The 14,360-nt window shown below is 35.1% G+C and overlaps 1 protein-coding gene across 2 annotated transcripts in view; it reads right to left on the reverse strand.

The window, feature by feature from the left end:
- Positions 1-14,354, reverse strand: part of SSFA2 (sperm specific antigen 2) — a 40,608-nt gene extending 26,254 nt beyond the window's left edge. For both annotated transcript variants that reach the window (XM_011356577.2, XM_011356585.2), the window contains exons 1-8: positions 14,012-14,354; positions 13,606-13,651; positions 10,361-10,410; positions 9,474-9,530; positions 7,233-7,272; positions 7,048-7,146; positions 5,641-5,849; positions 3,364-4,055 (exon numbers count right to left, since the gene is read on the reverse strand). In XM_011356577.2, coding sequence (XP_011354879.1) covers positions 3,364-4,055; positions 5,641-5,849; positions 7,048-7,146; positions 7,233-7,272; positions 9,474-9,530; positions 10,361-10,410; positions 13,606-13,651; positions 14,012-14,222 — 1,404 coding nt within the window. In that variant the 5' untranslated portion in view covers positions 14,223-14,354. The remainder of the gene's footprint in view (positions 1-3,363; positions 4,056-5,640; positions 5,850-7,047; positions 7,147-7,232; positions 7,273-9,473; positions 9,531-10,360; positions 10,411-13,605; positions 13,652-14,011) is intronic.
- Positions 14,355-14,360: the final 6 nt, after the last annotated feature.

Consider the following 14,360-nt stretch of genomic DNA (forward strand, 5'->3'; position numbering starts at 1 on the left):
ACACACACACACACACACACATATGGTTTACTCTTACTGTCAGGTAAATACTTTTTTTAAAAAAAGCTAACTTACTCCTCTTTTAGATAAATATCACATAAAATTTAGTGGTTAACTGGGCTTTGAAATAAAGACATTGCTGCATATGTCATGTATTAAAAATTCATATTCTACTGCAGACACAATACTGGCCTTCAAAACATATACAGTTAAATTTGAAAGGTCAAAGGGATAACTTAGCTGTCAAGTGTCTGACTGATTTGAGATTATTTTAACTCAGGCCAATAAATAAAAAGAATCCTTAAATTTAATGGTTAAAATAAGTACAATTAAATCCTCACTTAATGTTGAAAATAGGTTCTGTGACTTCAAGCAAAACGATGTATAAAGGAAACTAAATTTACCATAGGCTATTTGAAATAAACAAGTTCCTATAGCATCTCATCAACATTATAAGAAAATGAGGCTGAATGAAAGGATGTTAATTGAAGACCCGCTGTAAAGAACTACATTAGTCAAATCAACGATCAGTGTAAAGACAGGATTAGAAATACTTGTTAAAACTTCAGTAGCTTAAAAAAGTTATGTTTACTTCCAATAATATCTGTATTTGAATATAAATTCATTTATAAAGTGAGGAGACACAGAACAACCTACTTACAGAAACAGACAGATAAAAGTTTTCCTTCTTCTAAGTATTTTTCCTTTATACCTAAAAGATGAACAATTGCCTATTGAATGGGATAACTTTGGTTTAACTGTAAATCATTCATACTACTAATCTATGGCTCTAGAGAGTTACTATGATGTAGTCATTCAAAATAAACCATTTCAAGAACACAAGAATTATCTAGGAAGTCATTTAAGAATTAGAAAACTGAAAAATAGAATTTTACAAGTTTTAGACACCCTGAGACATTTTAAATAGCCTAGAAGATATTTTTTATACAGCAATCTATTAGTTGAAAATAGTCTCTGGCTTCCCCCCACCCCACCCCCCCACCCCCGGCCTGGGTCATTCTTATCTACTTAACTCTCTTTACAATTAAATATTCTCTCTGTTCTTGGTGACCATCAGATCTCACCTTCTGCCTCAAAGGTATTAGGCATCTTCACACAACAGAGCCAGGTCTGCAACATTTTCTCCTACCCAGATACCCAAAGCAGTTGGCAGTCATTTAATCCACTTGAGTACTGGCTTACTGAGAGACAAGAGTGAGCTCTAACTTATATTTATTCACTGTTTTTACAGGAAGAAAGTTCCCAATAAGAATCAAACCTCAAGGGAAATGAGTCCAAAAGAAAAATAGTAACAACACTTTGAATGGGATCTAAAAGTCTGCTTCAATAAGATTGTTCTCTTCATTTGTCAGTATGATTCAAATCATGCTTGGGAGGAGAGGAAATTAAAGAAACGTATTATTTCCCTTCTTTTATCCATTGTTCTACAAGCTCTCTTTAAAGTTCCCAAAGGGATAAAAACAGAATTCTAGTAGGTTTTTATCCATATTTCAAATATATCTGGAGAATAAGGATTCATTATCTTTAAAATTCCCCATATTTACAATGTAACTATGGTTGACCATACATTTTTTCCCCAAACAATATATTCCATTATTCTTCAACCACCAATGCCTGTGATCTTGTACTTCAAAAAAAAATGTTCACCTGAATGTCACATTTTCTTCTCATTAACTACTTTTGCCAGCAGAGGGGGCAATAAAAAGCCCAGTCTATCATTAAAGGTTAACTTGCTGCCAAAGTGCATCTATCTAACACTTTACAAACATTTTTAAGATCTTTTTTTGTAGATGGTGTCAATATTTTTTTTTAAACTGCAACTTAGAATTCAGGAATTCTAGAAATTAATAAGCAACATGAAAGTGTCTTCTGTGTCACCAATATCAGATTTGCAAGTGTCTAACATAATCTGTTCAAATTTTTAAAAACTCTATTGTATTAGAACAAGGAAACTATCATATCTAATTATCATTGAAAAAGGGCCCTAATGGAAGGCAAAAGTTATACTTTAACCATGAGTGCTAGGACAAGTTTAGATTAAAACAAAGTCAAAAAAAATCAAACAAGAAAATAAAACAAAAAGGGGTTTTAATTAAAATAGTCATTTTCTGAAGTCATAATAAATTATATTAGGTATTAAAGAGCATAAATATAAACTATATAAAAAATAAAGCTTACCAAAAATGTAAAATATTTCAAAGGACTGCTCCTGCTCTTTTTTTTGTCAGAATCAAAGTACACAAAGACCACCAAAAAAGGTAAAAAACTACATCAGCAACTGAAATTTTGTAACAAGTGAAAAATTGTCACTAATGATACACATTCGCCTAAGAGGATATTTATGTGCAGAATCAATTATCCTATTTTCCAATTCCCTAAAATAATGACATATGATTCTAAAACTGTGAGCCACAGCTAAAACTATTGTTATAAATGTTAAAAAGAAAAATTGCACATTTATATAATTTATAGCCACAATTCTTCAGCAGTACACATATGCCTGTTTCCTCATGTGTAAAATGAGACCACCATGGTGGCCTGCCTCAGACTGAGAAACAAATATACTACAAGGGGCTAGCACAGTGCCTGACACAAAGTAGGTGCTTGATAAACTTACTTCTCACCCCAAGCTATACGGCTCTGACTCATAAGAGTCAGCTCCTACTATTCAAAAGCAGCTTTAGCTGAACCTCATCAAAATTATTTTTATCTTGTCCAGTTATAAGTGAGACAATTCTTAAAAAAAAAAAAAAAAAAAAAGTAACGCCATTGTTCTTCTGGACTTGCAGAAATCCTACTCAGTGGCCTAATGTCCTTTCCCGAGGTTCTCTATCCTCCCCTTTCAGGTACCTTATCTTTCTAGTCCCACTACCAAACCCATCCTCAAAGTCTCTTCACACTTATCCTTTCCACTGAGACACATTAATAAAACCTTGCCCCAAGGCACATAGCAATTTGGTGACAAAAACAGAACTCAAACTCATTTGATTTCAAAGTCTGTGTTTTAACTATTATGCAATATTAATATGAATTTGAATATTATCTCTCAGGCTTTCTCAGGGCATCAAAATCTTAAACGGAAAGACAAGTAGGTTAAAGTTTAAGTAATGCATCAGCAGTGGATGACACAGGATCTAGAGGAGTGAATGAACTGTACCATTATCCTGATTTACACAGTCCTGTAACTAACCACTTCTTGATTTGTGAAATACAAAACAAAAATGTAAAAGTCAAAATTAGGTTGATTTTTTCTAGTATAAATCTATTAGCCACCTTTCATTTGAAAAATTTTTTATGTGTTTCTAATTCACTATTTGAAACAAGTCTCAGTAATTTACCTACCTCTTCCATTTCAAAGGAGTCCTTCTGCTGTGCCATTATATTTCTTATGGATGGGATTGTCAGCGGTGCACATGGCTCTTTTTCAGCTGTGGACATATGGATGTTTTTCACTTCCATGCTATTTTCCAGCTCACTGTGGCTAGACATGTGGAAATTGCTACCTATATCAGATTCTCTAATACCAAATTCCTCCCCTAGTTTATCCTGACTTTGAGTTTCTTTACTTTGTTCACTTTCAGTTTCTTGGTTAAAATTACTGTTTGCTTCATCAGAGAGTCCACCAACGTCAGCATTCTCCATAATAGTTGCTGAACTATCTGATGCTTCTTCTTTAACTGTAGCCAACATAGAAAATGAGTCTTTTACAATTTGTTGAGATTTTTGATCATTTTTATTGCCACTTTCTTCACTCACTGACACATTCAGAAGCTTTCCTTTTTCAATTGCTGGATAAGCAGTACCACCTTCTCCTTTCTCTGTTTTATCAACACATAAATTTAGTTTTGATAGTGTTTTTATTAAGCGATTTGCAGTGTTACTTCGGGTTAAAGGTGGAGGTGAGTCTGTCTCCTTATTAGAGGTCACTGAGGACATACTTCCAATTCTCTGCAGGGGAGTCCCAGAGACTTGTGAATATAAAGAAGAAAATGCATTGGCCACAGTAGTAAGCACTTCAATTTGACGAAAACGGCCTACAAAAAAAAAAAAAAAAAAAGCATTATTGTATGTACATCTACATATATATATATTAATCCTTTACTACTGTTCAGAAGTCCAGCATGTGAATTATTAGAGGTCACTGAGGACATACTTCCAATTCTCTGCAGGGGAGTCCCAGAGACTTGTGAATATAAAGAAGAAAATGCATTGGCCACAGTAGTAAGCACTTCAATTTGACGAAAACGGCCTACAAAAAAAAAAAAAAAAAAAGCATTATTGTATGTACATCTACATATATATATATTAATCCTTTACTACTGTTCAGAAGTCCAGCATGTGAATTATTAGAGGTCACTGAGGACATACTTCCAATTCTCTGCAGGGGAGTCCCAGAGACTTGTGAATATAAAGAAGAAAATGCATTGGCCACAGTAGTAAGCACTTCAATTTGACGAAAACGGCCTACAAAAAAAAAAAAAAAAAAGCATTAATTGTATGTACATCTACATATATATATATTAATCCTTTACTACTGTTCAGAAGTCCAGCATGTGAATTTTGATCACAAAGACTATGAATCCAGATTTTTTTCCCCCTAACACTTAAAACTTCTCTACATTTACTGTGGAGAGGGAGGAAGTTTTTTTATTCTAAGCATTAGAATTTATGTTTTTAAAAATCATAAAGAAGCACAAGGTCTGATGATAACACTGGATATAACAGAAAGGGCTAGGTATTGATCTACAGCTGTGATTTTGTTTTTAGGTCTTGGACTCCACTAAGACTCTCCTAAATGTTCTCCTAATAAAGTATATATATTTATACGTTATTGGGGTATAGGTTATAGATCTCTTAAAACTAATCCAAGAACCACATAAAGGTCTCATTATTGGAACTTCTGATCAATAGAGAAAAATACGCAAAGACATAATACGACAGGGTGGCTCCATAGTGTAGTGGTTCGCAAGTCTGCTTTACACGCAGAAGGTTCTGGGTTCGCGCCCCAAGTGGAGTCACAGACCATACCCCTGGTGTGCCAGGCCCCCCGAGTGCATGCTGCAAGAGTGTGGGACAAGATGCCCTGCCTTCAGAGATCCAGTTCTTAAGGGGAAATGGCAACATCCATAGGTCAGAGGTGGAAGTGGGAATGGGGGGGTATGAATTAAAGAGGGGGGAAAAAAAAGATATAATATGAATAAAAATCACCAAAGTAGCCATTCTTTTAGATTTACGAAAAGCACCTGAAACTGACTTTATTTAGTGGCAATAAGGCCCATCTTCTACTTCTTTCCTTCTTGAACAAAAGCAATCTAGAGCTAAGTATAAGCCTAAAGTTCTACTTATAAGTTCCTCTCTTTAAGTTACATTCTAAAAGGTAACAAGTGTTGTTCTGCAAAGTAGCATTTAAATAAGTCAAGAACTGGGGAAAGGGGAAAGAATAGGTAAATTAACTTCTATAAACAGAATAAAAATTCAGAATAAAACAGTTATTGTGTTATCCTCAATAATTTAATTTCCAGTGCTATCTCTAGAAATTAGTAAAACTTTAAAACTAAGACTATCTTGCTGTAGATGCTATTAATTTAAAAATAATATGCTAATATTTAAAAACCTTACTTGTTAAAGCATAATTTGGGTTTTCTACTTCCATCCGCTGCATTTGAGCACTCAAAAATACTTTAATATCTATCCCTCTGGCAAATGATGATGAATTAAAAAATCTAGAAGGAATTTTAGAAGCAATATCTGGTTCATCTCGTCCAAATCCAAGATTATAAAGAATTTCTTCAGGATCTTCCTCATAAAGTTCCAACAATTCTGAAACACTACAAAAAAAAAAAAAAAGAAACATCAAGACATAAAGTGTATAGCCTACATTATAAATGAATTCATATTCCTGCTTTCCTATGATTAAAATCTTTTTCTACAGCTTAAACCATTATTTATTTTAGCATCTTTATACACTGTTCACTAAATGTGATAACCCCTTTAAAAAAAGGGTCCATTCTCTCTAGCTGCTAGTATTGGGAAAAAGAGCTAAGAACTCAGTAAGAGATTCTCTAAGAGATTCCTCACCTTATTTATTTATTTTTTTCATTTTAAGAGATTCCCAGTAAAGCAGCTAAAATAATTAGAAGATGAGGAAGAATAATAAAAAGATTAAAGAAGAAACAAAAAGGGAAAATACACTAGGTAGTTGGTAGAACTTTGGTACCAAGGGGCATTCTGGAGAACTTGACATTTTCTGCTATCTTTGGCTGTTCTAGAAGAGGCAATACAGGTAACAATCTGATCTGAGAAAAGTAAAGGAAGAGATTACTTTCAACTTTTCTCTAACCACTTCCACTCAGGAAATGGGAGGAGTAAGGTAAGTCTAGGTAAGACAAAGGTAGCTTATTCTAATTCTATTGAGAACTGAACATTCGTTATCCCTTCTCTCTCATACCACTGATAATCCAAGCTGAGATTCCCTGAGGAAAATATGACTGTTAAAGATAGACTTGAACAAAAGGAAATTTTAATGTTTCAGAAAAAATGCCCAGACTCCAACAAAATTCGGAGTAACAGTTTAAACTGGTTACAGAGACATACACATATATTTACTTATTTTAATATGTGTTTTAAAGATCCTCAATTTCGTATAAAGACAAATCTATGCTTAAACATCAAGCTTTAAATTAGAAAGGTTTATGCTGATTTTTATGTCAAAGTAACTCACGACCCTAACAGAATAACGAATTTTGAAAGTGGAAGTTATTCCACTAAGTAGTTGCTCTTTGAAGTGGTTGATAGGGCTCAAAATACTCATCAATGAATTCTAGCAGCATTATAAACAGACTTGTTGCTTTTTATTTAATCTTAATTCTAAAAAAAGCAGTAGCTCCTGTCAGTTATGCTGAACGATGAAACACTATGGATTCCTTTTGCTTTCACACTATCAAGCCAAATCTAAGTTTGAAAGGTGGTAAAAATGTAGATCATCTACGAAACAATGTAACTGCAACATAATTTCAAATAATTTACCTTGAGACTGTCCCACTACTTTTCCCAGATCCAGTGGAATTCATACTTCTCCCTTTCTGATGAAACTGTAGTCTTCTCTCTTTGGCCAAGATATTAGTGCTTTGAACAAAATTAGATTATATAAAATCTTATTTTCATAAATGTTCTTCTTTTTTAAAAAGGAAGAAACAAAGACAGTTACATACCAGTTTTCAATTTGAGCATCAGTTTCATTGAGGTGGTTGGCTATAGATAAAAAGAATGTGGAGTATGACTGTTAGACAGTAACTACTGTGACACAATCATCAAGAAAGCAAATTACCCACAATGTTATTGCTAAATGCCTAATATGCCAGACTCTTGTCTTTACATTAAATTTGCATCACTGAAAGTAATATACAGATCGATATGAATAGAACCAGTAGCTTTTGGAGGGTTGTTTCTCGGAGTCAGCAATGGAAAACTACTTCTAATAAATGTTTAAAAGACATATAGATAACCAATTAAACTTCTTTAACAGTTTACAAATAAGTAAGAAGATGTATAGTATATGTGGTTCTATTTAAGTTTAAAAGCTATTAATAAACAATACCATAAAAACAAAACATGACAGCATTATTTAAGTGTGGCAAAAGTATGCATCAATTTCTAACATGATTTTTTTTAAGGCTGAATATTTACAACCACTTTTTAATGCATGCACTTGGAAAATTTCTACTCATTTCAACGTCTTCTTTTAAAAATTGCCTTTCAAGTTTATCCCAAACTTACGAGATCTAAACAGATAAATGTTGGTAATGTTTAGAGTGAGTTAAATTTACTGCATTTAACTTTAATAAACAAACAAAGGGTGAAATTAATTTAAAACATCTATTTCAGCACACCAGATTTTTTTTTTCATTTCTGATTTGCCAAGTCACAGTAATTTCTTGTTTATTTGTACACCAACCAGAAAGATCCCTAACACACAGCAACTCAATATAGTTAATGAATGAAAATAATTTTGACATAATTTTCATTAAAACATAACAAACAGCTCCACTCTTCTCTGGGACTCCCTTTTAGGGTCTAGTCTCCAACAAAATCATTCATATGGATGAACAGACAGACATAGCACAGAAGATGTTTCAGAGCAGTGAAAATATGCTCTAAGATATCATAATCATGGATATTTATCATTATACATTTGTCCAAACCCATAGAATGTATAAGACCAAGACTGAATCCTAAACTATGAATTTAGGGTAATTAGCTTCACTGTAGATTCACCAATTGTAATAAATGTACCACTCTAGTGGAGATTTTGATAATGGGTGAGGCTATACATAATGTGGGCAGAAAGTACATGAGAAATCTCTGTACTGTCTCAATTTTTTTGTGAACCTAAAATTGCTCTAAAAATAGTCTTAAAAAATAATTCCATATTGCAAAACTACTCAGACATCATAATGTTCTTTACAGTAATACTGAAATGCATTTAAAAGGGGGTTGGCAACATAAACTGTATTGACTGGAAAGCAGCAACTATAAGCTCCTTATACAGAGTTTATTCCTTGAAAGCATATTAACAGTATTAATAAAAACTAATATAATCTAGACTTTTCAATGTTTACTAGAAGGTTCTAAATCATACAGACTGACTTAAACAAAAGACCATGTATACTAAATTTAGTGGATAAATTCACTATTCATCAAATTACAATTTAAAGATTTAATAAAACCCTTAATTCTTTTTTTATAAAAAGCATACCGTATTAATAACCCAGTTACACAGTTACCAATAATCTTAAAATACCAGTAAAATAATAAAATAATAACAAATTCTTAATTTTACATTGTGGAAAGCATTATTATGAATCTACAGGAAAAGATTACATAATTTATGAAAATTAACACAGAACAATACACCTTTAAAATATTAATGCAGTCTGGAACAGATATCAGGATAGTTATTTCCAATGAAATTCTAGTTACTCTATTTTGTCTTTAGCTTTAATCTAAAAATCTGGAAAAAGAGGAAGGGGAAAGACAGGAGATACCTGAATGCAAAGAGAAAGACAAGCTGAAGCTGTAAGTCTGACATAAGGCTACCTCATACTAAAAATGTTTCAATTTAGTTTTCTCATGTATAAATATTTGAGTTTCCTTCCTTCTGTGGGATAATTCTTCCCTCAGTTATATCACCATTGTGTGCCCCCAAACAGTTCAAGCCTTTAAGTATTTAAGACCAAGGAAGACATATGGACATTCACAACAGTTTTTCAGAGCCATTCCCTATGTATCTGACAGGCTCTGACGAGACTAACATGTAAAAGATCCTGTATGTGTCTCAGCCATTTTCAAGACCTTTAAATTTAGCTGGGGATCTTCAACTTGAAAGCATTCAACATTCTTTTTAAAAAAATTTTAAAACTACATGAAAATACAGTTCTTCCAAACAAACGTACCTTCAGCACCCAGTGACAGATCATCTTCAAAACTTCCTCCATTTCTCACAAGCACACCTGAAAGAAACATTAGAAGATTCATCCTGGTGTTCTGCTCCTCCTGATCCTCATGTGAAATCACTGTCTTAGTAAAACAAATTGACCAAACAAATATAAGCGACGATAAAGTGTTTCAGACCCAAATGCCTTCAGAAATTATTCTGATTACATAATTTAAAGAAGCAAGTACAAACTTTTACTTTATCATAAAGACACCATTACTTGCAGCCAGGAAAAGTTCTTAGAAGCCAATCTACAGGCTATTTAATACTTACACCTTTGAAGATATTCAATTAGATAACGTGTTTCACCCAAGAGTTTCATGGAAAACCAGATCCTGGAGCAATCGTTCCTTTTACACCCCTTGTATTAAGTCAGAAGCTCCAGCTAGATTTTCCTGATGCTGTAAATGTTTTTTATATGCCTTGCCACTACCTGCACATTCTTGTTGTACTTTGAACTTTAGAATTCTGTCTTGCGCAGGTGGTAAAATTTCAGGTGTGGCAATTTCAGTTAATGTAAGCAAAGAAATGCACTAAAGCTGATCTAGTTCACTTAATATATATTTTCCTTATATTCACATATTAGTCTTTATAATATCTTTATCTAGATAATAAAAATATGAGTTTTTTGGAAAACTCATATTGTGGAAAGGTTTGGTAATTTGCTTAAACTCACCAGTTTTAAAGTTTACTAACAAGGTTTCTCCCTTTTCGCTTCTATCTTAGAACAACATATTTTAAACATAAACATCACTTTTATAATTCATATATATACACTTTCACTCAAAGGACAAATGAAGCAGGACCCTCATAGAGAACAGATTTAGAAAAGCAACTTTCTCTTACCCTTGAGTGTACTACTGCTTTGCTCATCCAGTGAGGCTCCCAAAGGGGTACTGAAACCACATAAACATATAAAACTTAGTCTTGAAAAGCTGTCTGGAGAGCTGTCATTGCACAGCCTTACACTTAAAGGGTTATAGCTAAGCAAGCTTCTAATCATGGTTTAACTCTCCTCCCAAACACACAAGTGGATTACATAAGTAATGTGCTACTAAGCAAATACCTATGTCAAATCAGTTTACCAGGAATAATCTGCCAGCAATTAAGAGCTAGAAAGGCAATTACAACCACTATGAATAGGCATTTTCTTTACAAAAACAGAAAAAAGAGAATCACAATGAAAATGTCTGCTTCTCTCAATCCTCTCCCTAGAAACAGAATTAAAAGGAAGCAATTCTTTACCTTAATTATAAAGTCATTGCCTAGTTAAAATAAAGCTCAAGAGTTTACTTAAACCTCATCTGTTAAATCTATCACTAGCATTTTAGAGCTCGACTCAACACCGCCCTTACCCCAACTATCTTTTTTTGATATAAATGGAGATGAAGATTTATTTTCTGCTTTTAAATTGAAAAATACATATATTTTTCATTTAACTCTAAAAATTACTAAAAAGCTGGCTGGAGAATCAACTTTAAGAACTAGCCATTACTAAAATTCTTTCACATTCTTGTAGTTCAAACACAGATAATTTAGAAATTTTTAAAATGTGAAAATGATTTTCATTTTTAAAACTACATTAAAGAAACAGATTGTTTTATTTCCACAGTTCTATTTTGTGATACAAAACTTTCCTAACAATCTATACCTTTTAAAAATTCACATCGATATATAGGATCAACATAAAAAATGTCAGTTTCAAATAAATACTATTGAAATGTCAATTAAATGTTCACTTTCTGCAAACAAATACACAAGCAATGTCAGTTCTTTGAAAATTAGTGTTTCAATACGTAAAAGAATCACAAGCAACTACCATAAAATATTAATAAAACTTTGGAGTTAAGTTTTTACATATATTTAATAAAATTCTAATTTATGCCTTCAAAAAAGTCATTCTCCTTCCCGACTGCTACTTTCTTAGGACAAAACACTGTATCGCTCCTTGTGCAGATGTCTCCACTGGTCTGTGCACTAATAGAAAGTGGCAAATAAGCAGAATATAATAGGAATTTTCCTTCAAATATAAGTTTCTCACTCTTGTAATTGCTCTTTTCCAAATTCTACCACTCTATCCCTTCTTAGATGGCATTTCAAGCAATGTTTCCACTTAGCCAAAAAGGAAAAAAAAAGGTTATCAAAACAAAGATTCCCTTTAAGAAAAGACAACATGGTATCTTCACTCAGGATATGGACAGCAATAAGTAAATAAAAACTATTTAAAGTTTATTGCCATGACACCTTGAACATGCCCAAGATCGGACGAAGTCTCGGAAGCTAAGCAGGGTCAGGCCTGGTTAGTACTTGGATGGGAAACCACCCAGGAATACCAGGTGCTGTAGGGAGTTTAAAAAAAAAAAAAAAAAAAGAAAAAGAAAAAAAGAAAAAAAAAAGAAAGAAAGAAGAAAGAAGAAAAAAAAAAAAAAAAAAAAAGGAAAAAAAAATCACTCCAAATAAAAACTATTTAAGAACTTACCAGGAAAAAAAATGCTGTCTTCTGATCATTTATACATAATGTACAAAGTAGACAGATGCTCAACTCTGGGAAGAGGTTGCCCAAATTGTTATAGAAAAAAATACAGTTACATATATCCTAGCAGTCTAATTTATGGTAATAAAGCCAACATCAAAAGACTGTTTGTTCTAGCTTTCCCAGGCATAGTGAATGCCACTTTTATATAGAACATGTGCAACTGTAGGGAACAAGAAGGAAACCTATGAAAAAAGGAGCAGCAGACTATAGTAGAATCTGCCTGCGTAAGACAAGATCAGCCACAAAACTGTAATTTTCAGAGATGGTATGTCCTGGTGAATGCTAGCATTTGACTACTGCATTTACTTTAAAAGATGCACTTATTTCCTATCTACTTGATAGGATCTGTTTACTTGATAGGATTAAGGAGATCCAATCTACTGAATAGCTGATATCCTATACAATCTTAATTCCTATACACCATAAAATAAACATAATGTGTTTCTTCTGTTGCTCTTAAACATTTTTTTTGTGTGTATCTTTAGAGAGAAGGTTCATCATATCTCAGAAGGGTCTATGACACTCCAATAAAGGTTAAGGAGTTCTGTAAGAGTGTTCAGAAAGGCTCTAGGCAGTTCATCAAAACAAGACATCAAGAGAGTAGTGGCCGATATTTTATCTACCTTTAGGAAAAAAAAAATAAACTGACATATGAGAATCACTTCTCCCTCCCTTCAAAAAGACTTCCCTAACTCTGGTACTTGAATAAAAGATTTAAGAAAGCCCAAAATGACATGGCAAAAAAATATGTGCAGAAGCAAACACCTTAACCAAAGTTGAAAAGCAGCATTCTTCACTGGAGATTTTACAAGTAGCAAATAAATTAGAAAAAATAATAATAAAAATGTGAAACGAGCACATTTCACTGTATAAGATTTACTTGCAAAATGATTCATCTCCTCTGTACTTTATCAAACATTTTTGTACCAGTTGCCAAAGCATGTAATTAAACAGATTTATGCAGTCAGAATGCCTTCAAAGCTCTATTTCCTTTCTGTGAATTCCAGCGCCATCTGACAAATGCATTTCCAAGAAGTAAACTACAAGAACAAAGTTAGTTTTAATAGCTCTCCAAAGAGAATCAGGGCACACACAAAAAATTAAAGCTCAGTCATTGTACTGTAGTTAAGTAAATTAAACTCATCTAAAACACTTTGAAAGGGAAACGATTTGATACCAGATGCACAGATGTCAAAACAAAAGTAAAATAAAATATTGTGTGAAATGTGAAAATTCTTTCGAATAAAAAAACGAACCAAGCATAATAACATTGCTGATTATCTGTTTTAGATTTCTGATCTCTTACGCTAACATCATGCACGGGAGCTTGAAGTCCTAACAGCTGTAAAGGCAACACGGTCACCAAATAATCAGCGGTCACAGTACTTCCATTTCTAATCGCTTAAAGGAGGAAGCTATCTGCCGGCTCACTTTCCGGTTTATAGTTTGAAACGGCCATGGGACCCACAAGGACAGCGGCCCGAGTCACCGTGCCGGGGCGTCCCATCTGTGTGGATCTCCCTCCGGGACGCGAGCGGCGCCAGCGAGGACTCACCGGCAGTCCTTGAGCCATATCGCGATCTTCTCGTTGGGCACCTTTCCTGCGGGGCAGAACAAGGGGAGAGCTCGTTACCCACCCCAGGAGGACTCCGGAGGCCGCGTAAACCTGGGCACTCCCGGGTTGAGAAAATCGACTGGGGGCAAATGCAGCCTAGGCGGTGTGTCTTAAGGTCCATCTGAAGGGAAACGAGATGGCACTGGGCGGTCTATGTTGACGTTGGAGACGCCTTGCCAAGCGCGCGTGCTTAAAGGTCGTAAGTGTCCCTGTTCTCCTCGGCCCATCAAGCCCGGGAGGCTCTTCCACAACTTCCAGGAGTCGCCCGAGGCGCACGAGACTCCCCCGCCCGCCAGCCCGCACTTCCCCGAGTGCCCCAGCCGCCACAGCCCGGAGGTGCACAGACCTCTCTCCGCGGCCGCCGGCAGCTTCGCGCCCGCGAGGTCCTCCTCGTCGTCCTCGTCCTCGTCCTGCGTCGTCGCTTCTGTGGACAGGTCCTCCGTCTCCGACGCCTGCCAGGACCCGCGGCACTTGGCCCAGGCCTTCCTCCTGCGACTCGCCACTTGCCACTCCAATTCCTCCTCCGTCTCCGCCGACGCCACCAGCGGCCGGTTCATGGCCGCACCCGGGGCTCCGCTGCCCCAGCCGGAGCCTGCGTGAGACAAGGCGGCGGCGGAGACCCCCGCCCCTGCCGTCACCGCCCGGCCGGGCTGGGGGCCCCGGGCAGCCGGAGCAAGAGGAGGAGGAGGAGGAGG

The sequence above is a fragment of the Pteropus vampyrus genome, unplaced genomic scaffold (genome assembly GCF_000151845.1).
Source record: "Pteropus vampyrus isolate Shadow unplaced genomic scaffold, Pvam_2.0 Scaffold2, whole genome shotgun sequence".
NCBI classification, from domain to species: domain Eukaryota; kingdom Metazoa; phylum Chordata; class Mammalia; order Chiroptera; family Pteropodidae; genus Pteropus; species Pteropus vampyrus.